The sequence below is a fragment of the Amblyomma americanum genome, chromosome 6 (assembly GCF_052857255.1).
Source record: "Amblyomma americanum isolate KBUSLIRL-KWMA chromosome 6, ASM5285725v1, whole genome shotgun sequence".
NCBI classification, from domain to species: Eukaryota; Metazoa; Arthropoda; class Arachnida; order Ixodida; family Ixodidae; genus Amblyomma; species Amblyomma americanum.
This window is the reverse complement of record NC_135502.1, coordinates 73,686,145-73,713,707: the sequence shown is the minus strand read 5'-3', so window position 1 is coordinate 73,713,707 and position 27,563 is coordinate 73,686,145. Positions and strand designations below refer to the sequence as shown.

General features: G+C 49.8%; 1 protein-coding gene across 3 annotated transcripts in view; it reads right to left on the bottom strand.

Annotated features, from left to right (window-relative positions):
* The window catches only part of LOC144093691 (irregular chiasm C-roughest protein-like), a 333,374-nt gene that overhangs the window by 14,340 nt on the left and 291,471 nt on the right, over positions 1 to 27,563 (bottom strand). For all 3 annotated transcript variants that reach the window (XM_077627282.1, XM_077627283.1, XM_077627284.1), the window contains 6 exons: positions 25,855 to 26,049; positions 24,632 to 24,754; positions 20,316 to 20,422; positions 15,319 to 15,526; positions 12,305 to 12,419; positions 3,663 to 3,805 (listed from right to left, as the gene is read on the bottom strand). In XM_077627282.1, the coding sequence (XP_077483408.1) occupies positions 3,663 to 3,805; positions 12,305 to 12,419; positions 15,319 to 15,526; positions 20,316 to 20,422; positions 24,632 to 24,754; positions 25,855 to 26,049 (891 nt within the window). The remainder of the gene's footprint in view (positions 1 to 3,662; positions 3,806 to 12,304; positions 12,420 to 15,318; positions 15,527 to 20,315; positions 20,423 to 24,631; positions 24,755 to 25,854; positions 26,050 to 27,563) is intronic.

The following is a 27,563-nucleotide window of genomic DNA, read 5'->3' as shown; positions in this document are numbered from 1 at the left end:
GGTGCACATTCACTGAACGTAGGCTTTCCGCGAACAAAACCTAGCACGCAATGCGCACGGAGATTGCTGTTATGATTCAAGGTTTTTTAGTAAGGAATCATGGAAGGAACTTCAAAAAGAAAAAGCTGGGCGGTCAACGAGACTGTTTTTTCGTTACAGCATTTACAGTAAAAGGCACATTGGCTAGAATATCCTTCACCAAAAGCTTTGTATTTCTTAGGGAAGGGCGGCATTCTAAAAGGCACCGTTGAAGACTCGAATCTTGTTAAATCACGCAGCCCACGCGTCCCGATGACCTCGATAGCGGCGGGGGCAGCTCTTTATAAATGACGATAAAGAAATGTCGGCCCACATCAAGTCCTATACAATTCAGCACACGGGCAAACTCACACACGTAACTTAAAGCGCGATAGTTTTAACCACGGCGTATTGCTCTTGTCAAGGACTAGGGAGAAAATTAATCAATTTATGTGGCGCAGCTGTATAGCGGGCTGAACGAGAAACAAATCCTGATAGTGGCTGTGTCGTCTTTTGCGAAGACACGAGAAAGCAACTTTATGCAACAAAAGTTTAATTAAATTGCAAACAGCGAAGGCCTAGTCATTTCTTACGGGCTGACCTAAAAAAGAATATATAGACAGGGAAACGAATTATCCTTCAGCACTGTCTCTCATCGCGGCGCCGAGGACTCTCGAGTTCACGGTGATAAATACAAGCTGTTGCCGTAGAAGAAAAACAAAACACGTAAACACTCTGGCGTTTATTGTTTAAGATGAAAAAATGCCTTTTGACAGCGAAATATCGCACAACAAACAACACAGATGAAAAAGACGTGGAAAACTAAAAAGTAGACGTCACTCAAGTCATACTACAAGAGCCGGCCTTAAGTGCGCGGGGACAAACGGCTATTGACAGCTCTTTTCGAACTTCCTAAACGTGAAAAACGGACGCGCCGAGGAATAAATTCGAACTCGGACGGAGACGAAACAGCGAACGCCGAGTGAAGGGGACGCCTGAGCGATCGGTGGTCGAACACGTAAATTTGGCGTATAAAAGCGCCACTTTGGTAGCTGTCCTATCGCCCTTAAACGTCACGGCTTGTTTTTTCTCCTGCTCCGGCGATGTTTTGCAGGCGCCCCATTTGGACAAGCGAAAGCTCCCTAATCAAATTTTGCGAGCCCTCCTTCCCGCCATTCCCCGTCTTTCCCCAACCGCCTCTGCACGGCTCCACGTTTCCTTGGGTCTCCCGCTATTTTCCTTTGGTCCCGCAAAAATAAGAAGCGGGCGTTAGAGAATAAGGAGCGGGAAGTGAAAAGAGAGAGAGAGAGAGAAAATAAATAAAGGCCGCACAACGTCAAGGACCGTTCTCAGTATACAGTGCTCGGGCAAAGAGAGATCTGGTCCCGAGAAAGAGCAGAACAGAACGGGTATAGGCACACCCCGAGTAGGAATACAAGGCCCAAGTGTTGGCATGGAGAAGGAGTCCACCATGGGGAGAATCGTAAACAAAGGGATAAAAATAGGGAGGAGGAGGAGGAGCAGAAACCGAAGCAGTCGGGGATGTCTCGAACCGGCGCTATACATGAAAGCACACACCACGCCACGCACAACCACTCGCATCCCTAGGCAAAAAAAAAAAAAGGAATAGAATGAGAGGAGATCTCATTCGCTCCTAACGTCCTTCCTTCCCCGTAGCGTTCTCTCGCCCTCTTGAAAGGTGCTTTATTTTTCTTCCTTCCGTCTTGCGTCCGCCGGGAGCTCGCTCTCTACTTCCCTCTCTTCTTTCTTTGCCGCTTCCTTTCCCCTTCGTTCTGTGCTTTCCTTTTTTTTTTCTCGCCAGTACAACACTGCAAGCGGCCAGTCGTGTTCGGGAACGCTCCGGCGCTGGTGTACGTGTATAATATATAACAGGCGTGTTTTCGCACGGACCGTGAGCGGCAAGAAAAGCAAGGGAGAGTTATGACTTTCTTGACATTCTGTTTCGTTACAGCGCGCGCTTAGGGATAGAGAGAGGGAGGAAGGGAAAGAGACAGACGGGGGGAGCCCGCTTGCCCTTCTTGCTTCCAGCAAGCGCCCAGAGGAAAGCTGGGAAGATTTGTTCAAACGGAATGTAGGTCAGAAAAACGCGCGCTCCGAACAGGGGACGAGGCTCAGAGCGCGCTCGGCTGCGCGAGCAAAAAAAAAAAAAAAAGAAAAATATGCGCCGAGAGAACAGAGAGAGCCTGTCGAGGCGGTTATACTGGGAGAGGATATTTCTCTGCAGCAGTCACAGCCATAGATAACCGTCGCGTCTCTTTCCGTTCTGGAGTTTTTATGCCTTTTATTGTTTTTCGTCCGGTCGCATATCGCTCAAGTTGTTTCTGGAGCAATGTTAGGTAAGGTTTTAAGCGAGGACGAGAGGTTCTGAAAACAAAAAAAAACAAAGAAAGGAATGCAAAGAGAATGTTGAAAGCGTTTTGAGAACGGTCACTTGAGCAACTAGGCGAAGAGCTCAAAAGTCCTAACCTCGTTTTATGGAAAAGCGTCAGGGCACGGACGGTTTTCGTCCGTTGCCTTTATGTGACTCGGGAATTGCGTAATAGCGAGGACAGCTATCACAGGAACGGCGAAAGGCGCGCGGTCAAGAATTCGTTAAGTGAGGGGAAGAATGAAAACAAAAGCAACAACAAAAAACTCGAAGGCGTGTTCAGGAGTATCCACTTGAGCGACGCCTTCAAGAGTCCTTGAGAGGAGAAAAGATAACGGCCGAAGTGTCCCGCGGAGTGGCACTTCTCGCGTAATAGAGCTTGCTTCAAGAAGGTACGGTACATAGTCTGTACAACAGTGTGTAGTGGCCTCTGTCCAGAATCCAGGTCTATTTTCTTTTCCACTTTGCCGCTCCAGCAGAACAAAACGAATGTTGTACGATGTTGCAGCGTTAGCGGACGTGATTCACTCCGAGCAGGAATAAGAGGAACTGCTTCAATGTACAAGGACTACAACCGGACTATGTTAGAAGCCATAATGATGGGCTTCGGAGCTACTTTCGACCAACTGGCGTTCTTTACCGCGCAGAGAAATTTCAGTGCACGTGGGCGTTTTTTTTTTCGTTTGCATTTTGCTTCCATCAACACACGGCTGGGTATCTTACATGCGACCGTTACGCTGACATTGCCATTGGCTGAGAACTACTTTTGAGGAGCATTCGCCGCTGTTCTCTCTCTCTCTCTCTCTCACACACGCACACACACACGCACACACACACACTGCAGGCACACATGCGAAAAGCTGGGTCCAACTCCTGCAGAAATACATTAAAACCAATTGTCCACAGAGGCCTCTTGTGTTACATCGAAGCTGTCTTCTCCGCCTCTCCTTCCAAGCTCCACCTGGATAACTGGATAAACAGATTGCCTGCCATCCCACCTGCGTGGCAGTGCATACAGTGTGCTCTACCCGCGGCCATTTATACACTGCACGCGTAAGTAGATCGACATGTGCGAATTCTATTTCAGTCCAAGTGAGCCTGGATGGACCCAGATAATGGTTATGTAAGTGAGCTCTGCACTGCGCACGCGGTGAGGTTGAAGTGAAATCCTTGTCAGCACATCCCTCAGAATGCACTTCTGCAATAAAATAATGTGAAAAAGATAGCAGCACCCGAACAGCCAAACGACACTCACAGTGGATGTTGAGCGTGTGCGTAGACTTGGTCGTTCCCACGTCGTTGCGTGCTTCGCAAGTGATTGTGTCCCCGTTGAAGTTTCGCGTCACCCGAGGCAAGACCAGCTCCGTCGTGTGGTCTCCGGCGATGATCTCGTCGTTTCTGAAGATGGGGTGGGAAGAGACAGACAAAAGGTGCGGAAGTCTAAATTTAGCGGGCTTTGATCCTGTATGCTATATATGAAGTGTGTTCCACTACGCTCGAGTAACGTCTAGAGAACACTACACTGTCGACTTCGACGGATGTCGTATACTAGATAATAATAATAATAATAATAATAATAATAATAATAATAATAATAATAATAATAATAATAATAATAATAATAATAATTGTTTTTTGGGGGGTAAGGAAATGGCGCAGTATCTCTCTCATATATCGTTGGACACCTGAACCACGCCGTAAGGGAAGGGATAAAGAAGGAAGTGAAGGATAAAGGAAGAGGTGCCCGTAGTGGAGGGATCCGGAATAATTTCGACCACCAGAGGATCTTTAACGTGCACTGACATCGCACAGCACACGGGCGCCTTAGCGTTTTGCCTCCATAAAAACGCAGCCGCCGCGGTCGGGTTCGAACCCGGGAACTCCGGATCAGTAGCCGAGCGCCCTAGCCACTGAGCCACCGCGGTGGGTTCGTATAGTAGAAGGCTCCGAATTAATTTCAACTACCTTTCTTTTCCTGAATATGGGGAATCTGCTCATGCGGCTCACACGAAATATAAAAAAGTTGTTGATACGAGCATTGTAGCGCGTAGATGTTAAAAGAAATTGTCGCGACCATGTCTAACAATCTCGGACGAAAATTTTCATTACCGAAAAATGGCAAGATACTGTTATGAAAATATTGAAGGCAACGGTCCACTCTTCTGATGTGTTAAAAAATCTTTCTTTTAATGTGTTTCCATCAATCGCATCGAGCTAAGACTGACATAGACAACAAATAGGGGACGCTTTTGACGATAGCAAAAACGCTAATAGCAAACAAACTTCAAGACTGCCGTCGGGGGCCGGCGAATGTATTGATTGTTGTGCTGAAATCTAACATTGTATAAAAAAAAATTGCGTTCATCAACGACTTCCCGGTCAAAAATGCTTTTGTCCAGAATTGTTGAGTATGTGCTTCTAATATGCGCGAAAAATCACACATCCACTTCGCAGTCCTCTTTAAACACACCGGGCCTAGAAAGCCGGAGCAGCTCGGGAATCTCAGAAATTTATGCCATCTTCTTCCTCATCTACTGCTTGATCATGTTCTTCAATTATCACCCGAATAAGATAACCTATCGCCCTACCTTCGCGGTAAGTTCGTACGTGCGGCCAGACAAAAATGTGCGAGTGAGGGACAGTGAAAATGTAGGCACATAATGCATTCCGGCATTGACAGCATAGGTTTCGCCTTGCAGACCTCTACGTTACATGTTCCCACACTCCTCGGCAGTGAGTTCCAGAAGTGCCGAGAGGGGAGGTCAGTGACGCTCGGCGCTTGCCTTCGTGACCGCGCGCGACTGAATCAGGCGCTCCTTTCGCCGCACCCAGCTAGCCGCAGAAAATAGCTCGGAGAGCCATTCATCGCGGGACAGAAAAGTCTTGCCGCCCGACAGTTGTAGCGCCGCACCACGTGCGTTTTTCCGCCAGCGCGGCACACTCATAAGGTGCGATTTTCTGCTGCGATTTCTGGAAACGCGATTAGCGCACTTGAGAACTTCGCATTTCTAAACAAGCACTTAGGCCGTGGCAGCTGAGACCTTCGGATATGCGAAGCGAATTGCCGGAAGCCTGTTCAAAGTACGCGTACGTGTTAGTTATAAAGCATTCACAGAGAAAAAAAATCTTCCTAGGGGCTGGTGTCGTGATTGTTTTTTCTTTTCGTTACTCCAGAAGCGATTAGGTGGCGAAAGATGGATGAGAGAAAGAAATGAAGTAGGCAACGCTGCATCTGTCCATTCGCATAACAAGTGAAGTTTTGCAGGAAAGTTCGGCTCCTCCGAACCCCGAATCCGCTCACCATTAAGTGAGTTCTTAGTGGCTTTTCCGAGCTGACCCAAACGAAAGAATTCGTCTGACACATCATGTCCCTTTCTCTGTCCCATTTCCAGCCAGTTACACTGTTCTTTCTTTCTTTTCCCGGTTTCCTTCCGTGCCGTTCCATGGTTTAGGGACGAACAGTAGTGCTAAATGCGGAGAGCGGATACATGCGCACGGACGCAAGTACGGACACCCGCAAATGTATTCGAAAAGCGCAAGTCCCGAAAAAGAAAAGCTCAGTTTATAGTCAACCTTAGCATGCTGCCACAGCTTGAAGAGGGCCCTCCACTTCCCTCAGCGCCCCTCAATGTGAAGGGTGCACCCCTCAGCATGAGGCCGCGTTTCTTAAGGCTATAGCAGGAAGTGCAGTTATTTTGTGAGTTTTGCATTCCGCAAAAAACTCTGCAGGCATCTGTGAGCAGACTTTTTTTGCTGTCGTCAGCATCCTGTCAGCATGTCCTGTAAAACTCAACAACTCACCAGTCCATGATTTGGTAGCGAGGGACGATTTAACACTTTACATTGAAATTGAAACTCGAGGGTTCCTTGCGAGTTTAAATAAGATTATCCAGCGCTTCGATACCATAACGAGTGATTAAAAAAAATTCAGAGCCCAAGGTGCACGACGCGGCTCCGAATACGCAACTTACATGGCAAGCAACGGAGTAAGGAAGCGGGATAAACAGCGAGACAGGTGAACCTTTCTATTCCGTAACGCACATTTGCTTCAACGCGCGCGAGCGCACACAGCACATTAAAATCGCGAAACAAAGCGCGCAAAGAAGAGAAACTTTTGAAGAAAAGCTTTTCAATAGAAAAAGAAAAAAACTACAAAAATCGCGAGTCGAAGAAAACGACAGGTCGAGAAGGCATGGAAGTAACACGCCAGGGGCAGAATTAACGGCAGTTAACGAAAGCCCCCCTCCCACACACACTTCCCCCTTCTCCACTTTCCACGTACCTCCTCATCCCTCCCTTGCAAGAGTCAGCACCGGCGGCGGAGTTAAGGCTGATGCGGGGCCAGTAAAAAGCGCACACCCCCGGCTAGCAAAGCAAAGACACGGCAGGGAGGCACGACGACTGACTCCTCGGGGGAAACGTGTCGAGAATGCCAAGCAGCGACGGGAGGGCGCCCAGGGGCGCAAAACTGGAGCAGACAGCGACACGTCCGCAACGGCAGCGGCTGTGCACTCGCTTCAGTTCGCCCGATCGCGTCGAGCGGCTAATTCAGCCGCACCCTCCTCCCCCTTCCCCGCGAGAGGGCAGCACGTCTTCGCTCTTCCTTCGAGCATCAGCAGAGGGGCCGCGAAAAGAACAAAGCCTGATGAGGAAATGGTGCCCTCGAAGATGCTCCGCTGCCGGCCGGCGGGCGGCGGAGGCGGCCGTTTTCCGACTTTCCTCGCCACCTGGCGTCGCCGCCGGAAGGAACAGGAAGAAGCTTTCGAAGCTTTCAAAACTCGTCTTTCCAATCGCCAAATGCACCGCCGTAAACACGGCTTTGGAGGAGAAAGGATGCAGAGAGGGAGCTAGCACCGCCGTCTTCCGAGTAATCGCCGCCGCGCCTCCTCTTGCGCGTGCTGAAAAGAGCGCGCGCACGCGTAGCAGTCAAAAAGAGAAAAACACCGCGCTCCGGTGCGCGCGCTCTCCCCCCCCCCCCCCCCCCCCCCTTCCCGCCACGCCTAGGTTCTGCGCCGCCTCGCTGCTGCTCGGTCCCTTTCTATTTCGAAGCGAAGAAAGCGCTTCTCCGCAGCGAAAGAGGCACTTCGCGCGCGCGCTCCGCCGTTCGCGGTACAAGCCAAATGCGGGTCAATTTGGTAATCTCAAAAGAGCGAGCACGCCCCCCACCGTTCCCCTTCCAGCCCCCCACCCTCTACGCACACACAAACACATTATAGCCCCTCTTTGCGCCGATAGCGGAGAGAGAGGTACATAGAGAGAGCGAAAGGTGCGTTAGTGGCGGCAACGGGACTCGAATAAGCGACTTCGATCTGCGCGCCAGCAGCACTTAGAGTGGAGAGTTATGGGTGGACAATCAGCATTACAAAACGCGCGCGCTCTCTCCGAAAGCTTTCTTCGCCTCCCTCACTCATGCGCCGGTGTTGTGGTTCTCTATAGCTTCCCTTTCCTCTGGTGTGGTGGTTGTGGTGGTGGCGGCGTTGTTGTCGCTGCCTGGCTGCTGCACCGTGAAGACAGCAGCTCTGCAAGCAGCCGCTGCTGCTCAGAACCTTTCACTTCGCCCCCCCCCCCCCCCCCCCCCGGCTCCTTCTGCACTCGAAGAGAGAATGCGCGTGTCTGTCGGGCGGTCGATGCTTCCCTGGCAATATCGCGCTTCCAGATCCGGCCTGGAAGGGGGGCTACCCAGCGGCACAACCCCTTCCTTCTCCTTTTCCGCCGCCGATCGCCCCTCTTGATGAATGCGACTCTGGCCGCCAACAGAAGCGGGGCTTTTCGAGGCAGCTGGCTCATTCGTCCGCCGCCGATCCCCGAGGTGCGATAATGAAAAGGGCTTCGACTGGCGGAAAGAAAGAGAGAGGGGGGGGGTGGGGGGGGGGGAGAGACAAAGAATGACGCGATTTTGTTGCCCTTCGAGCTCGGTTCCGCTTTGCCGGAGACTGCGGCGGTGCGTTTGCCAGGAGACGCGTCGAACGGACACGGGCAGACTTCCTTCCTTCGGGTGCGGCGCGGGAGAATCGTATATTGCGCGCGTACGGAGATAGTTTTGCTCTTCACTAGACGGACTAGAGTATATATTGCCGTAAGAACCGAGTTTGAAGCGTCGAGTCCGAGGTACGCAGCATTTTATTGCTGCGTGGAAAGCCCGACCTGGTAAGATACACTCCACCTTCACCACTTTGCAGCGTGTTAAGTTCGTGAGGCATCCAACCCTCGCCGCCTAGAGAGGACGGCGAGTGAACCTCCACATACTATCACCCCTTATAAAAATGAACTATGGATAGTCTATAGACTTCTTATAGACTCTGTTGCCTTCCTATATATATATTTCTTCTCGTCGACCCAGAGTCTATAGACAAGTTTACTAAAATGTATGGCCATAAATCTATAGATTGCCTATAGACTGTCTATAGAATTTGGTTTGGTTTGGTTTATGGGGGTTTAGCGTCCCAAAGCGACTCAGGCTATGAGAGACGCCGTAGTGAAGGGCTCCGGAAATTTCGCCACCTGGGGTTCTTTAACGTGCACTGACATCGCACAGTACACGGGTATAGACTGTCTATAGAATTTGGTTTGGTTTGGTTTATGGGGGTTTAGCGTCCCAAAGCGACTCAGGCTATGAGAGACGCCGTAGTGAAGGGCTCCGGAAATTTCGCCACCTGGGGTTCTTTAACGTGCACTGACATCGCACAGTACACGGGCCTCTATAATTTCGCCTCCATCGAAATTCGACCGCCGCGGCCAGGATCGAACCCTGTCTATATAATTTGTATTGCCTATAGACAATCAACACAAAACCAAACTTTTAATCTGTGTGCGTAATAAGCGCTCCATTAACTAATACGAAATGAATGACGTGAAAACTCAGTACAGTTCAGGAGCAGTGGGTGTTCATAAAATTGAATTGCTGGCTCATGTGGTCCATGCAGTTTGTGATGAAACCCAAGTGCTGTTTTAAACTGAACAAGTTGCCTGTAATGCCGGGGGCCGATGGGAGTAATCAGGTCACGATACCCACATAGAGTGAATGCGCTTCGCAAACGGCATAATCAAATTAAGAACGTATTAAGCTATTCGAATTGCTTTATGGTTTGTGGGGGTTTAATGTCCCAAAGCAACTCAGGCTACGAAGGATGCAATAGTGAAGGGCTCCGGAACTTTCGACCACCTGGTCGAAACGTGCATTGACATCGCACAGTATACGGGCCTCTAGCATTTCGCCTCCATCCAAACGCGACCGCCGCGGCCTGGATCGAATCCGCGTCTTTCGGGTCAGCAGCCAAGCACCATAACCACTGTGCCGCTAGGGCGAGTCATATTCTAAATGCATTTTAAATAAAAAACCAGCGCTGCCGAAAGGCTAGGTCAATTGACGAGGTCAGGAAATTCGCAGGTGTAAGTGGTTGAAATAGGCGCAGAACAGGAATAATCGGACAGCGTACAGAGCTGTTTCACTTGCTCTGCATATAGTATGCATGAGGATGATAATAACATCATCTCGCTCTCGCAAACATCGCTGCACAGCACAACTTGAAAACTAAGATGAAGAGCGCAAATTTTGGTTCCCTGGTTAGGTTGCCGCGCCAGCTCGCTCCGAGCAGCATCGCTCTTCACTTGTCAGAAGTGCAACCGAAAAGCAAGAAAAAAAAGAAGCAAGGCAAAAAGTCGCACACCCGGCTCGTGACAAGCGTGAGCACAGCTCACAAGTGTACGTGGAACGGAGGCGAAAGCAAAAAGAGGGCCATTTACCTGTGCACCGCTTCACCCAACTCATACCAAACTGCTACATTATTGCAGATGAGCTTTTTCTTAATTTTCTGCTTATTGGAAAATGGCCTTTGCCGCGGTCATTACTTCCCCACCGGTGACCCGTCCGCGCGCAATGCGCAGGTCTACTACACTGGCGCCGAACCATTACTGTCCATCTCTGCGGGCATGTCGAAAGTCGCACATTTCTAGATCATACTCTTTTCTCTTATTTTGCCTACCGTCCCCGCATTCACGCCGCGTGGCGGCGGCGGCAGCAGCCGCGACTGATAGCGCTCTATATCGTCCTCCGCAGAGTTACACACGCCAGCGCAGCGCTGCGCAAGCTTTTGCATCTTGCATTCAAGACACGGCGACGACGAATGCCTACTCAGTGTCCCCGTGACCCTTCCTCCCGGTGAGTCGCGACAACCCCCCCCGTGCCCTGCGCTCCCTCTTTTTCCATCTCTCATGTCCCGCGTTCCCTTTGGGGAATCGCTGTTCTCCCCAGCGCGGCAGGGAGTGAGTGCTTGCCGCTCACGCATTCGCGATGCAGCGGCGACGACGAGACCTCGTTCAGGGAACGAAGCGGCACTTTTGAATATTTCAAGGCACGTCGCTGTCATTAAGATATTTTCTTTCTGCTTCGCGGTGCACGGCAGCCGCCTTTTCGCGAGGGTTCACCGGGCAGCAAGAAGAAGAACGGTCGTATATAAACTATTAACGCCACTCAGAAGTCAACGCCCCACTGGAAGGCGCGCGTTCAGGGTACGCTCGCCGCGCGCGCTGGACTGGCGCTTTTGCGAAATCCACTCCGCCGCCGCCGCCGTGTGGCGTTGCGGCGCGAGTCATTTGCTGCAGATAGCGAGGCAAGGCTCGAGAGACGACGACAGAAGCGATGCAAGAGATGGAGGAGGGGGGGGGGGGGGTGCAAGCGGGTTGCATGCGCAACGAGAATCACTCGCTTGGGCGTAAGCTTTTCTGCGTCTTTTTTTTTTTTTTCTGCCAAGCGGTTTCGCCCCCGCCGACACGAAAGTGCTGCGATTGTCCCTCTCTACATAATTTTGCGTGCGACTTGCGAACGACCTTTGCCGGGTAGAGTGCTACCGATCGCACGAATATGCGACCCAGTTGTCCAATCAGGGCACCAGTGCGATAGTCGAAGCTTTATTTTTATTTTTGCTCTCCTCACAATTACGGCATGCAAGCAGGAGCGTTCTCACGCAAGCGCGTTGCGAAAACAGGCAGAATGAATAGCGGTCATTCCCAACAAAAGCGAAGCGCCTTTTTTTTTCCAGTTCTTTGAGACAGAACAAAAAAGAAAAGTAAGCATCTCCTGAGAAAAGAAAATACGTGATGGAACCCCCTGCGCTTGTGACTTTAACTGACACAGTTAAGTCTGGTTGGCTCACTAATGGCATCCTCGATAACGCGCGCTGGTGCGCACCGGGGAGTCCTGGTGCGCACCTTCTATCCTCGATCAACTGCACCGGTGCGCACCTTGCCGGGTCAGCTTTCCGTTGCCCCGACTCGCACCCGGAAAATCGACGGTTCGCAACGGTGCAATCCCGGCAAGCATTGCGGGACGCGTGCTGCGGAGAAGCCGCTTTCCCTGTTCTGTGTTGCTCGTACTCGTGTCTGCGCGCAGTCTCACGCGATGGAGCTGAGAATACGGATGGTTGCCGCCATTGATGAACTGCTGTCAAGTTCGTCTGATAGCGATGATGAAATCGAAAACGATGGGAGCGGAGTGCGCAGCTTGGCGATGTAGCAGACGTTGTGAGAGGAGCACGTGTGACCGGTGTTTACAGTCAAATGCGCGCGCCAGAAGAAAGGCAGCTTAAAAAAAAAAAAAACGTGTGCTCGGAGTGGCGGATGGGGGCGCGCGCATCGAGCACGGTGTAAGAATAACATCGTAGCTCCATGCATCGAGGCACTCTGAAAGCGGCGCTGCATGCACGCCCCGCGGGGTGCATCTTGTCCTCGATGTCGACCCTCGCCGGGGCGGGGCGCCACCACCGCGGTGCCTGGGAACCGCGCTGGTTTCGGGGCGCACCCGGTGCGAGGTGATAGAGGATGCTATAAGCTAAGTGAACTTGGTTTTGATCATAGCGCAGCAGCAACCCATGCACCGCTCTATAACAAAGCGTAGCTTACCTGTACCACTTGTACACTATGTCTGACGGGTTGGCGGTGGCTTGACAATGGAAGCGGACGTCATCGAACTCCGATATCTTGTCAGACTCGACGGTCAGGGTGATCTCGGGAGGATCTGCGAAGGGACGAAATGCGCGTTTAGAAATTAGTATGACAAAAGGAAGTTGGTAAGTATGAGAAGCGACAAGCACTAGAACAAGCGTTCACAATTAGAAAGCACGAAAGGACAGTGGCATGATCGACTGCAAAGAAAGGCAATATGCAAAAGGCCAGCAAGCTGATTAGCAACTTCCGTAAGTGCCGCGTTAGGAGAACGGAATAACATGAGAACAATAGCAGCCGTGCTCAGCTGCCAATGCATTTCCCAATTAAACGCTGGCAACATTGTGGCAAGCTGGTTGCATGTCAATACTTTACGTAATGAGCTGGCGTATGGGCTATCCTGTGATCGACTACAAAGATTTCAAGATTGCAGGTGCAAATAGGTACTAACTATTTTTTGGTACAGTTAGCTCTGAGAATCGAGCTACAGCGTCAGCAACGTCCACAGTTTAGTAAGACAAACACATAAATAAAAGCGCAGCTCTTGTATTGAGTGCAAGCAGTTATTCCCGACGAGGGGAACGACACGGTCAACGCGTAATGGAGGAAATACGCCCGCTGATTGAAAATCGAACGGAGCTTTTCCAGTAGCACCCCGCTCGAGAAACCGAGACGATGGGAACTGGACATTCGATGCCCATAAAGAGATGAGAGCCGAGCTGCGGACAAGAGCACTGGCAGTGAATAACTGTGTATATTCATTTATTTTTCTATTTCTTCCGCACCGCCGATATATCGCGAAGATTGAATGCTTGCTCCAGTGAAACCGTATCCTATGCGCTCAACGTAGCGCGCTTCCCCCCCCTCCCCCCCCCCCTTACCCCCCGCCCCGCACTTTTTCGGCGACCAACTTATCTACACTACAACGGTTCCACACTGGCTCCACGCTACTCAGACTCGGAACACGCGCACACTTTCTAAAAAATGCTCAGTGTTCAAAAGGCCAGGTGAGAGGTGTGAATAAAACCAAATAGGACCGAAAAAAACAAAAAGAAAGCAAGACAGAGTATAACGTAAGGTGAGCCGTATCCCCCGCGAAAAGCGAACTCAACCAATAGAAATATAATGCCGAATGCCCGCATCGGTCAAGAAACGCGAAACAACGTAAAAAAAGAAGTGCAAGCCAAACTGGGCCCACGTACACAATGCAAGCCGAAGTAGCGAGACTTGGGCCGGCATGGAAGAACGCTCTTTCGAAAGGGAGTGAACAGAGCCTAGCAACGCCAAGAGGTGCAGACCGGTTGTGAGTAAATTGGAATTCCTTTCGTGCCTCGTGGGCTTGAGTTCCATAGGTCCGCAGCGCGCCTCCGATAGCCAACGCCGATAACTTCAGTCGCAAGTGGCGCCCGTGTGTAGGTTCCTCTCCAAAATAAAAAAAATAAAAGAAAAAGAAGCGAGGTAGTAGCGAGCGAAAAAAAAACACGTTATTTCTTCCTTGCACTCATGGTTCCGCTATTCATGCCTGCGGACACGCTGTGTCGTGGCTTTGGACTGGCTGCAAATGACACGAAAGAAAATGAAAGAAAGAAAAAATGCGACGCAAGCAGGTAGAATCTAACACCCCGAAAGGTAATCGAATCAAAGCCGACGCATTTGGGACGAATCTAACTGCGCTCTGTCACGTTCAATTTTTCGTCGTCTGCGTTCCCTCTCTGCGCCCTTGACTCGCCGTTCAATAACCACTTCGACCTTTTTTCTTCGCACTCTACTCTCGTTTCATCTATATTCATAGCTGTTCTTTCGCACTCACTCGGACCTCCAGAGACGAATTCCATTTTCTATTTATGCGCCCAAACGTAGTGCGTTTCCCAGAATTCGATTAAGCGAATTTGATTCGCAAGGGCATTACGGAAGTAGCCTTTCGTTCTGCAAGCCCTTAAGGGCTGGCCACGGGCAAGGACGGACACTTTTGTCAATCGCATTCACGACCAGAAACACACACACACACACACACACACACACACACACACACACACACACACACACACACACACACACACACACACACACACACACACACACACACACACACACACACACACACACACACACACACACACACACACGCTGAAGCTAATGCAGAGCGCTTTAGCTTTCTATTTGTCCCCGTATCCACGTGGATCATGAAGCTCGAAGAAGCGATTGGCCACCTAGAGTATGACCGACAACAACGAATGCTTGTACAGCGTGTTCCGTGTTTATCTGTCCGGGTTGTAAAAATTTCACCTGCGCAAACTATTGTCCTGTTTGGGCTCAACCACCGACCATTAGGTAGCTTACGATAATCTGCGTTTTTCGGTAAGTAATATAGCATCTGAACTAGCCAAAACGGTTCGGAATCTGCGCAGAACTGTCGTCGAAGCGGAACAGCCGATTTGAGAGGCTGCGCCATCTGACGAATTGCGATGCAACCAATGTCCCTCCCGGGGTGAGTCGCGCAGTTCACCAGATGGCGCTGTTCCCAAAGCGTCGCCGTCCGGTATGAACACTAATGCACTTATCGCCTATAATTTTTGTAGCAATACTATATTACGGTAGCATTTCGAGCCTCCAGCGTGGTGGTGGCACGTGACCAGCTACGTGGTGCGGATCAGCTGCTGCTGCCGGCGGCGCAGCGCGCAGGCGAAACCTTAGCGAAACCAAGCTGCAACAGCTGTGCGCATGCGCCATGTCAAGTGGGACGAAGATGAATGAAGAAGGAACGCCCAGCGAAACGAAGCGGCGAAAGACTGACTTTTCAATTCAACTGAGCAAGTTCCACTCGGCCAGCTGTAGCTATCGCGTCACTCCAGGTTTAACCGGAGCTAAACCACCACCAATTTTTATTACGATTGAAAACTGAAAATTCGTAAAGCGTTTCTGCAAAGAGGCAGCCTCGCGACGGGCACGCAGGCAGAAGAATGCGCACTCACATTTCACTTCCATGCGTATGGTGGCGAGCATGGGCTGCTTGAGCGCCTTGTTCTCGGACCGGCAGGTGAACGTTTTGCCGTCGTGCTCGCGGCTCGGGCTGAACGTCCATGTGAGCGCCGCGTTGGCACGCTTGCCGTCTGACAGCGGCTCCGTCTTGTACTCCACCCCGCTCATAACCACGTTGCCGCTGCCGTCCAGCCACGTCAGCTGTTGGATGAGAGAGAGAGAAAAAAAATCATATCGGATTATTGGTACGCCAGCACCAAAGACTAATACCGGATCTCTTCTACGTACGCATAACGAGGAGACTTGCCCCTCTACGTATCTCCCAATAAATTTCTGATGAACCGGTTCAACAGCCGGATTACTCCCCGCGCCTATTTCTCAGTGATTATGGCTCTCGGCTGCTGACCCGAAAGGCGTGGGTGCGATCCCGGCAGCGCCGGTCGAATTTATATGCAGGCGAAATTTTAGGGGCCCGTGTACTGCGCGATGTCAGAGCACGTTAAAGATCCACGGGTGGTAGAAACTTTCGGAGCTCTTCACTACGGCGTCCCTCATAGTCTGAGGCTTGGTGCTCGAAGTGCTCGAATGAGACACTTTTTACTCTAGCGTTTATTTATGCTTTTTGTAGTTAAAAAAAGGAAAGAAAAAAGAAAACCTGGTTGCGTGGTGCGGTCGGAACAGAAGCGTGTGCACACACAGTTTTGATGTATATACACAGCAGCGTGAATAAACTCCTTCTGAACCGGCAGTTACAGCAGTTATAATGCGTTTAAATTATAATCAGGCAGAGAATTGTTGGACTGTAGTGTATCTACGAAAGAAATTTGCCGTTGAAGAGCGGTACGCCACGGTAGATAATTTCGCAGTCGTTCGCATGAACCTCCACGTACAAACTCGTCCTGTCGCGCGAACAGACACAAGGCGGTCTGAATCGCAAAATAGACAAAAATGTTTCTGAAAACCCTAACTTTCCCGCCACTCTTCCAGGTCAGTTTACTGAAGCATTGGGGCTGAGGAAAAAGAAGGAACGCGGAGAGTGGTCACAAAATAATAATACAAAAATGTGTTGAGCCAGTCCAATTTCGAGCAAAGTTTTTGCCATTGACGAAGGAAGCTCACTTGACACCACCCTTTCTCGACAACTGCTCGAATGTCAGTCCAATTCCGGGCAGAGTTTTTGCCATCAGCGAGAGAATGGTCGACCAGTTGACAGCACCGTTTCGCGACAACTGCTCGAATGCATCTCGAAGACAAATGCTCCAGGTATCCGTCAAGGCGACATTTTTTTATTCGTCCCTCTTTCACTCTCTAGTCAGTTTAGTCTTCTCAGAAACATCGCAACTAACTTGAAAGAGACGAGGCGAGAAACAAAATTAAACGCGTGTGCAGAAAAAACAACAAAGGCGAGAGTCGACGGCATGGTATAGAAAGGACACAGTTTTAACTCTAACCGCATTTCTTGAAGTTTCGGCGACCGTAAGCGTTCGGGAGTCGACAACAAAAGACGCTCCAGGAATCTTTCTTCAGCCCCTTCGGGCCGCGAAACTAAGTTGAGAGCGAATCGGCGACAGGCGCCGTGGTTACGGCTCGCTGATCGGAGCCGGAGACGAAGCCGAAGCCAGAGTCGGGCCAACAGGGAAGGGCGTACGCGCCGTACATACAACGCAGGGAGAGCGCTCGGTACACCTCCGCGTAGAGTCGCGCCCCTCCGAACGAGAGTGACTTTTGTTCTACTCGTTCTGTCCATTTCCTCTTTTCTTCGTCACCGCCGGAAAAGACAGCTACGGCGGCGACAACGACAAGCGAACCGTCGCCACGGAACGCGCGCACGGCGCGATTGAAGCTTCGACAAGAGGCGGGGGCGAGCGCATTGCCCACTCTTTATTTTTTTTTTTTCCCGTAGCGCCTCTCTTTTATTCCCTTTTCTAAAGGATTCGTACGAATCGATTGCCGCCGAGCGGGAAGCCCTACTAAGCATCGCTTTCCACGCATTACCGTGATTGCTGGCGCATATTTCACATTCCCTTTTTCGACTCGGGACGCCGCCGCCCTCCTCACTCGCTCCCTCTTCCTCGGCGCCTCCTCCCTATTTCTCCCCTTCGTGTTCCCGCTTTCCCTATTTCCAACACCCGTTCGTCCCGACCGACGCAGGCTCTAGAGTGCCGCGGGCGGCGAAGTGTCTACGTGCGTGCCAGGCACCCACACGCGTGTATGTACAGGCCTGTGAGCGAGCTCGCCGGCTGGCAGATCGAACGAACGCACGCATGCTGGCAGATCGGTGCCGGCTTCAGGCACGCAGAAGGGCGGGCGCCTCGCGAGAGAGACAGCGCGAAGGGAGGGAATAAAAATCCCCAAAAAAGGGGTGAGGGATGGAAGACACGCGAACTAATTTGTACGTGTGAGCGAATCACAAACGCTTTCTCCCCTTTCGTGATTTCCTCGTGTAAAAAAACAAAAAAACACTGAGGAGGAAGGAAGATTGCAAAAGGGGCAGGAGAGAGAGAGAGAGAGAGAGGGTGAAAACAGAAAGAAAGAAAACACGCGACACATAACAATGCGAAACGCGGAGACGAGGGCGAACGGACATTAAATGTCGCGGCGCGGGACCCCGCAGATCGGTAGTATTCTTTTTTTTTTTGCGCGATCGAATTTTCTTTACTTTTGTTACTTTTTCCAGTGAAGTTTCGCTTGCTTAGAAGCCTTTGCTCGCCGTAATCGCGCGGCGGCGCGTTGCGGTCGTGTCGGCGCTAGGTTTCGGGCCAGCAGCGCACGGCAGAGAAAGAAGCACGCGATTGATTACATGACAAATGTGGTTGCCATCGAAACACGCGGCGGGGCGGCGAGAGGACGAAGACTACAAGACGCACGTAAAACGCCGCAAACGACGATAAGTGCACACACACACAAAAAAAAACAAAGACGAAATCCGACGCAGAGCGAAAGCGTAGAGTGCAATCGCTCGCCCACTCAGGTGCCTGCCTCGCAGCCGAAGAGGCTACGTGGCGTGCACGGGCGAATGTGACGACACACCTACACGGCAAGATCTAAACGCACGCCCCACTCACTCACGCGCGCGGCCTAGCTTTGCAGCGCGAACATTTGTCATTGTACGCGCAGTGTCGAAACAGCGCCAACTTGCTCTTTAGTCAGAGGAAGCTTTGAAAAAATACAATAAAAAAAGAAAATTTCGATCCAGCACTACCGCCGCACTTGGACGGAGAAGCGAGGGAAAGACAAGATAGTTATCGCGCAAAAACAGTTTACTTGTTGTCTGGCGGGAATTCTTGCCGTTGAAACGTGTCAGTGGTGCTCTTTGCAATGTAAGCACAAAGTTCTGCACTCTGCGGATTGAACATGATTGCTAACGTGTTACAGTTTCGTGTTTCGCTGACTTAGCAAACAAACAGAAGGGTGCGAGGCCCTGAGTTCAAATGCGGCCCGTATGGATTTTTTTTATCTAGCGTTCACGGACATGCACCGTAAACTAACTTATCCAAGCAATCTTTGCAAGACGAGCACTCTTCTTCGAAGTGCTGAGCTCGTTTGTTATTTGTGAACAAATAATTTAGCCCCGCAGGTAAAAGCCTGGAGTACGGTTTAAAAAAAAAAAGTTCATAAACGCCGTGTTACAGATATGCAGCTGTAAAGGCGCAGCTGACAATTTTTGCTGAAGGAGCAGACAAGAATTTGGGCCCTATTGATATCGATCGAAGGTGAAGGTGCTGTAGACGAGAAGAAAAAAAAAAGCATGTGCGGGTACGTGTGTAAGTGCGTGCGTGAATGCGTGTGCGTGAATGCGCGTGCGTGTGTATGCTTGCTCGCGCCCCCGCGCTACAGAACGGTGCGGTAGAACATCAGCAACAGCGCGGTAGAACATCGCCTAATAGTGCTGTAGAACATTACATAATAGAGTGTTCCGTGAGCGACAGACGCATTTTCGCAAAACACAGCGCCCTGACGCACAGCTCAGTTGATCCGGAATTTCGGAAAGGCGCTTACGTGCGCAAAGCAAAGCTTCGCTCGCGGTGACTGCCAGGATTCGGCACGGCGACGAATTTATGCGGCTCGAACACGAGTTCCATTCGTGGAAGTTGCTCGCATTTCGTAAGTATATACCTAGTGCTCATCTGTATGAAAATCGCGCAAACAATTTCGAAGCGTTTTGCCAGAACATGGCTGCTCGCTCAGGGCGCAGCCTCTAATCCTTCTCGAACATGGGAAATGTCGTTCGAGACAAAATATGACGACTTAAGGTGGCTTTATTTATAACATGACGACTTATTTTCCCAATAGTCGTTATAAGTGCTCTGCCAGGCTTCCATAACTGTCCCAGAAGGTCAGACAGGTTACGTGCACTGTAAACAGGAAGGAGTAAAAAAGGACTAAGCTGTCCTACAGCCCACTGCCTTGCGCTAGAAGATAGGTTACTCCCTCCTTACTCCCATAAAGGTGTATTCAGATTGTAGACCACACAAGCCAATCTTGACTGACAGCCGTTCTTCCTTTCCTTTTTTCTTTTGTTTTTCCTTTTTGTTTGTTCTTTTCCTTTGTGCCACTCCTCAGCAGACGACGCGAAATCGACCCAATTTTTGTGCATGCTGCTTTAAAGGTTGCTGCCTAGTCTTCTGCACAACCGTAGGTCCGGTGCTTGTTTTCTTTTTCTTTCTTTTTTTACCGAGATTGAGTGAACGATATACGCAGTGCATGGATACTTTTCTCCGCAGTAAAGCGTTGAGAATCGGCGCTACAGTCCAACAGCCTTCTTCGCGTGTTTGTCTGCCTGCGCCGTTTAGTCGCCATGAATTATCCCCAACTCGCTCAGCTCCCATTTTCTCTTGGAGACAAAACTTTACGAAATGGCGGCAGTAAACAGACCGGCAATAAGAACAAAAAGTGGGCTCGCTCGGCTAACGAGCTCCTCGCGGACCGAGGGCACTCTTCGTGAAGTTCGTGAAACGAGAATCGATCGGCCGCACGTGCGTGCTCTCACCTCTGCGGGCGGCTTGCCAGCGTGCGACTCGCAGGTCAGCTCGACGGTCATGCCGGCAGTCGTCTTCAAGAACTCTCCCTGCACGATCTTCGGGGGTTCCGGAGGCACTGCAATGAGACACCGTGGCCGCGGAAACCGTGAGGCGACAACAGGACTCGTACTGTTTATAAGCAGTTGCGTTTGCATCCACTCGGCTTTGATGCCAGCTAAGCAGCTACCGAAAGAAAACGCCTCACTAGAGAGGCAAGAAGGGCGCAGGAGTCGCGACATATTTGCGACACCGCGCTAGCTTGGAGTCTTTGCTCCGTGTCCTTGTCGGTCCTGTGCCCCGTTTACCTGAGTGGCTTACAAGCTTCGGTGTCATGCAAGAAGCAAACCGCCATCCAGGACAGTTCCATTCACTAGACTTTCAGCGATCTATTTCATTTTTTTTAAATAATTATAAACTTAAGAGTGCCGGACTACGTAAGCTGTCAGGCCGCAAAAATACGGAGAGGTACCAACGAAGCACTGCAAAGTTGCAAGGCACGCAATTCGTTCACGGTAGCACTCTTTATTCGCGATGCGACAGTGACGTAACGGAGTCATTTTGCCGCTGGGACAATAAAGAAAGCAAACAGCTGCTTACTGCAAATATATGTTGTCGTTTTCTATTCAGTCCTTTTTTTTAAACAGAAAAAAACGTATCACTGGCCCCGTCTTTGAAGCGTTGATTGCGTATATTTAGGTGAAGCTGGCTTCACTTTGTACAATACAGTGATCACGGAAGACGGCGCACGCGTTGCTCTTAGAGCATTAACAAAATAGTCTGTGATGGAGAGCAGGAAACATACAGAAACACTGAAGCCAGCCATCTGCCTTCGAGTGAAGCTTTGATTCATTGGTTGTGCAGGCACGGACAGATGCGATGCGGCGTGCGAAGTGAGTTCCGACAAAAGCTTCTTCCCCATAGGTCACACGTAGCCCGAATGTAAATCTTCAGCGACTCTGACAGCGTGGAAGTTTCCCGGATGCGGAGACGCCCCGTGAAGCGATAAGCTAAAAAGACCGCTCGACCTTTGAGAGAGAAGCCTCTCAAACTTTTCTTTGTTTTATTACCTGCCCCGGAAAAGTTTGCCTTTTCAGCGTTTTCTGTAGATTCTAAGGTAAAGAAAGCAAAAACAAAAACGACAAAAATCTGAGAGTCGCGCAGAGGGCAGATAGAGCAGAAGTCACAACAAACGCTAAACGCCCAACACTCTCGGAACAGCAAGGAAGCTGGGATCATGTCCAATAACTGAAAACAAAAACAAGTAATAAAACCGCCGTACTTTCCTCTCGCACGCTTGTTTACAATCGCGATGAAATAAAGGGCGAACGGCCAACCTGTGTCTGCGCTCAGAACGGTCCTCGAGAGAGCAAACATTGCAACTAAACTAACTCGGCGATGACCAAACGAGAAACAGCTCGTGAGAACCAGACTCGAAGAGATGAAAAGCAGAGGAAAACAAGCTGAAAACGGGAAACTCTCGGACTAGGGTAGAGTCCTCAATTAACGAAAAAAAATCGCGCAGCCACTTTTGCAGTTATCAAACAAGACGGCATGGTTTGGAGCTGGAAACAGTTTGACAGAAACAAACAGACTGGACCCTTTCTTCACCGGTCGCTAAGCCCATCGGACCTTTCATCCCACACCGAGGACAAAGTAACTAGTACGTTTGCTGCTTTTAATTTCATTAAATAACCATGCTCTGCCTGCTGAGAGAGACGCTACTTTCTTACTTCCTTCATTTTTTCTTCTTTCCTGCAGGATATAACAACGCTCTACAAGACAGCGCATGTGTCCTATATATACAGGGCGCAGCACTGTAGCGATTGAGCTAGTACACAACCCGCTCCCTGCTAACGCTAGTTTCTAGAGCGATCTTTGTTCAGTTGAGCCTTGGAAACAGCGCCGCGCACGAACTCCCTGTTTCTAAGTGAGTTCACTGATGCGAAAACAAGCGCGGAAACTGGCCTAGTCCTCCAGGCTATTACATACATCTCTGGAGAAGAAAAAAAAGGGGGGGGGGGGGAATTACGCAAACAAAACACAGCAAAGACCAAGAGAAGAAAGCAAGTCAAATTAGGCACCGCTTTTTCTATATTACTGTTGCATGCACGCAGCCTCCGAAACTATACAACGCATATATGGCCGTCCTCGACAGCAAGTATTTGCATCGATGTTTCTCTTACGGCTCTCAAGACTGCTTTCGCTAACTGAGGGCAGACATTCGTTCCAAATTGGGAAAGCAGAAAAAAAAATAGAGAGAGATAAAGGAAAGGGACAGATAAAGTCAGCGGCACTGCATCTGCGCTATACGGAAGCCGAAAAACGACAGGAATGTGGCGGGACCTTTCAGCGCGAAGGAAAAAAAAAATAAGCGGAAGAGTGCTTGGACGCGGAAGCAATGGTTCCAGTGGGACCTATTAAGAACAATGCGCAGACCCTTAAATCCCTCACCCCACCGAGAGACATCCTCGATGGTGGCGGGCCTTGCCTTTTCGTCAGTTTAGCGAGCATTAAAAGTTTAGCTCGCGAAAGGAGAAAAGCCACTGTTGGCGCTAGCATTCCCCCGTCCTCCCACAACACTTCTTGCGTTTCCCAACCTCGGATTTGTGTTCACGCCCGGCCAAGAAAGCAAGCCCAGCCCGCCGCCCCCGCCAGTGAATGGAGGAAGGAGAAATACTCGCGGGATTTTCGTCAAGAGAGTGACAGCGCCGCTGGGAAATGGCGGATCTACGTATAAGTACACGTAGCGCGCAAAGCATGCTGGGAGAAGGGAGCGCAGCCGCAGCGCCGAGTAAGAAAAGAGAAAGCTGTTGTTAGCGAAGCCAGCGGCGCGCATATGCACACGTGGATCCTTAGCGCGTCCTCTCGGCGAGCTCGCGTCTTAAGTCGCCGTTAATCCGAGTGTCGCCGCCAGAACCACAGACGAGAAAGAAATTTCTTTCTTATTTTTAGTGGCGATTATCTTCGTGATAACGGGCGTTTTTACTATTTCCTTCTGCGTCGTCTACGCGTGGAGCCACCTCATGCGCCGCGCGATGAGTCGACTATTTGGTCGAAAATCACCGCGCTCCTTTACGCGTTAAAAATAATTATGACCGGGATTAGCGTCTCTCTCCTTTCTTGCTTCCCTTTGTTTTTCTGTCAGCTCTTTCAGCGAGCTTAATTACACGGTCATACTTTGTGCCCTCGGGCAACAAAACAACCTTTACGAGCGAGACTTTATCATTAAGTGGTAGTAACGCAGCGCCCCAACGTAGTCCCTTATTGCCGGGGATTAAAGCGCAATGGGAATGCATTATTACCTCGTTTCTATCTTGCGAGGTCGTTGCAATTATTGCGCAGCGCTTCCCCGCCCTCTGTCATGAAAGATGCCCCCGAAAGCACCTTCACTTGAATGATATCATATCAAAGAAAAATAAAACGACTATTTCGCATCCATCATGGCAGTGCCTTTACGCAATCCTGCTAATGTTAATCGCTATCTTTTGAAGGCCTCCTGCCCCTCCCCTCTTATTTTACGCCGTTCTTTTCTTGCACATTGTCACACTGGGCAGTTTCACGAGCGAATGTTGTAATGTGCATGCAACGGCTCAGGCCAGAAAGTGGCAGTCGAGGAACTTGTGGTCTTTCATTTTATGTTGCTCTCACAGGCAAGGTGATTTCGAACGCGTTATTTTTGAAAGTCATCTACATTTGTTCTTAGAATGACGGTATTGCCTTTTTAAAACTCCTTAGCCAACACTCTAAACAGAAAGCAGTGAAAAGGAAGTAAGTTGCCCTCTGGCGCACACCCTAAAAGAGAGTGTGCTTGCCAGCTTGGTCCCATTTTAGTCCCATTTTAATTTTAGTCCCATATAGACTGCGCGCTTTAGCAACTGGTGTTCTAGCGGCTAAAAGCGCCAGAGCGCGAGGGGAACTCACCAAACACGGTCAGGGGAATGTGTGCATGCAACAGCTCAGGCCAGAAAGTGGCAGTCGAGGAGCTTGTAGTCTTTCATTTTATGTTGCTCTGACATGCAAGGTGATTTTGAACGCGTTGTTTGTGAAAGTCATCTACTTTTGTTCTTACAATGATGGTATTTATTGCCTTTTTAAAACTCCTTAGTCAACACTCTCAACAGAAAGGAGTGAAAAGGAAGTAAGTTGCCCTCTGGCGCACACCCTAAAATAGAGTGTGCTAGACAGCTTAGTCCCATTTTAGTCCCATTTTAGTCCCATATAGACTGCGCGCTTTGGCGACTGTTGTTCTAGCGGCTAAAAGCGCCAGAGCGCGAGGGGAACTCACCAAACACGGTCAGGGGAGCACTCCTCGATCTGATGCCCTTCACACCATCGACGGCGCCAACTTGGCACTGAAAGGTGGCATCGTCTTCCAGGCTTACGCTACCGATCTGAAGCGAAAAATCGCCTGAAACGAAATGGGACCACTTTTTACTTATACGGCCCCTCAATGCAAGGATCACAAACACGAACACAGGATTTCTGCAAAGGAAAAAGAAGAGAGAGAGAGAGAGAAAGGAAGAAGAGTGAGCACATTCGTAACCATGGATACAACTACGTTGTGCTCAGAATCGCTTTTGAATTGAAGCCCGTGTCATCATAATAAACGTCTTCATCGCAAAATATTAAAATACAGTAGTTCGTAAAATACATCACAGTAAAATACAGTATTCCGACTGAAAACGGAATTACCGCTTCTTCCGTCTCGTAGCCTTAGCGATTTTTTTTTTATGGAGGAAAAACGCTAAGGCGCCCGTGTGCTGTGCGATGTCAGTGCACGTTAAAGATCCCCAGGTGGTCGAAATTATTCCGGAGCCCTCCACTACGGCACCTCCCTCTTTCTTTCTTCTTTCACTCCCTCCTTTATCCCCTTCCCTTACGGCGCGGTTCAGGTGTCCGCCGATATATGAGACAGATACTGCGCCATTTCCCTTTCCCCAAAGCCAATTATTATTATTATTATTATTACAGATAGTCTGAGGCATGAGAAACGGTAATTCCATTTTCAGTCGGAATACAGTTTTTTTTTTCCAGCACAGGAGAAGCCTCTTTATGATACTCCACTCGAGGTTGTGTATGTGCAGCTTTATGTCAATTTCTCACGCACTGTGGGATGCACGGGATGCTCTGGCAAGTTCAAATCAGTCTGCTGAAAAAAAAGCGAATCTGAACCCTTAGTGTGACGAAAATGCACTAGGTTTTTTTCTGTGGCATCAGAACAGGAATAAGGAAGCACGCGAGCTGCTACATTATTACGGGAATGGCATTGCAACAAGGGCCCGTAAGGCATGGTAGGAGGTGTTAATGTAAAAGGGGACCAGTAATCTTCCGAAACTTAACTCTCCTATCTACTTTCGTTCGATCTTTTTATCAATCATTCATTCATTCAATCAATCAATCAATCAATCAATCAATCAATCAATCAATCAATCAATCAATCAATCAATCAATCATTTCTTTGCGAATCAATCAATCAATCAATCAATCAAGAACGTGAATGGCACGCACCTTCGTCGTCGCTTCCAACCATAGAGTACCTTGGAAAACCCGAGAGGTCGCGGTCACTGCCGAGGCCGAAGCCATCCTTGGTCCACTGGAGCGTGCCGGCCTTGTCGATCACGCGGCAGGCGAGCACGATAGTGTCACCCAGGATGGCTGACCGGTCCGTCGGCTCGATGGCGAACCGCTGCTGGGGCCGAGGACCTGCGCAGGCAGCCGCGCGTGACGCCCCGTGACACGAACGACGAAGTCACGCTCCAGAAGTCAACACTACTGCGGCAGAACCAGCTCTGTCCTCGCTGCCGGGAATTGCTGGCAGGAGAGCGATGATACTACCCGCTTCGCAACATCTTGGAGTCATGACTTCAACAGCTGTACATTCCGCCTGACTCCTCCACCCCGAGTACAGCAGAGGTAACACGTCATTAGTAATGCTACCAGCAAGTCCAAGAAAAAGAACATCCAGATAAACCCCACAGTTCCAACATGTAACGTTCTTTCGGTGCGTCTCTGTTTCTGGAAGTACGGGACGTTTGGTGCTCAGCCCAGGCGCAGGAAAGAAGCTTGAACCAAAGACCTCACCGACACCGTCAGGGCTGCAGCACCAACCTTCTCAACCCGACCTGCATCCAGGAAACTAAAGGATTCACACTGTACGTGTCATCGATTTATCGGCCAAGGGCCGTCACCGGGTAAAATCTGTACGAGCTGCACAGCAGATCAACGCCCGGTCCCCTATGCCTTTTTCCCTTCTGGCCGTGCATCACACCACGATAAACTTGTCCTATGGGTGATGGACAGGTAGACGAGCAGTTAACGCCATAAGGTGTTCTTTTGATTGCAGACTAATTGTTTCGTATGCTTGAAGTTTTGTTTCCTAGTACCCGAAGCGTAGAGAATGAAGAGGTAATGAAAAAAGTCTTGCAAGCTATGCCTTTGTTAGATATTATACTGGCGACAATACCGATCATAGTCAAATTGATCGTCAACTACTATGATGAATGCTGAGGCATCAGCTACTTCATTCCGGCCCACACCGTCAGCCCAGCTCCACTGATAAGTCAGCATATGCCCAATAAATTGGCGCAGTAACAGAGCAGTGCATTTTACATGGAAGTGACCTTGCGGAAATTCTGTTCACCGTCTCCCATTCTTTATTTTTCTTTATTTCTACAGGCTTGACAATAAATGAACTATCTTTCATGATTCATTAATTTAAAAGCACTGTCCTTTCTCTAGTTTCTCTTGAAGCTGCCTTGGGAACCTTTGATCATCTGCCGTTAATTAATGCCACTAATTGACCTAGGTTTGATAGGTCCAATTTATCGAGTCAGAAACAGCGCGCGGGCATCGAATAGAGAGCTCTGTATGCCTAATACACTCTATACACGGAGATAATAAATATTGCCCCATGTCTCGCTCCCCTCAAGAGAGAACAGCCGGTAATTTCAAAGCGAAAATAAGATGACATTGTGCGAAGGCTGGGTCATCCACTACGAAAAATAAAGAAAGAATCGAAACTTTTTAACGTCATTTAACGAACAACGATTAACGCAACGTAAATGTAAGCGATTTCCGCTCTTTTAAAGTCTTGCGCGGGGGCCATCGTGCAACTTAATATATACATTTCATTCCCAGGTTTCGCAATCGCCGCAGTGTAACGTTTTCGATTGCAGATATTCGGTTCCTTTGTCACAGACTTCCTACGTTAGCTCATT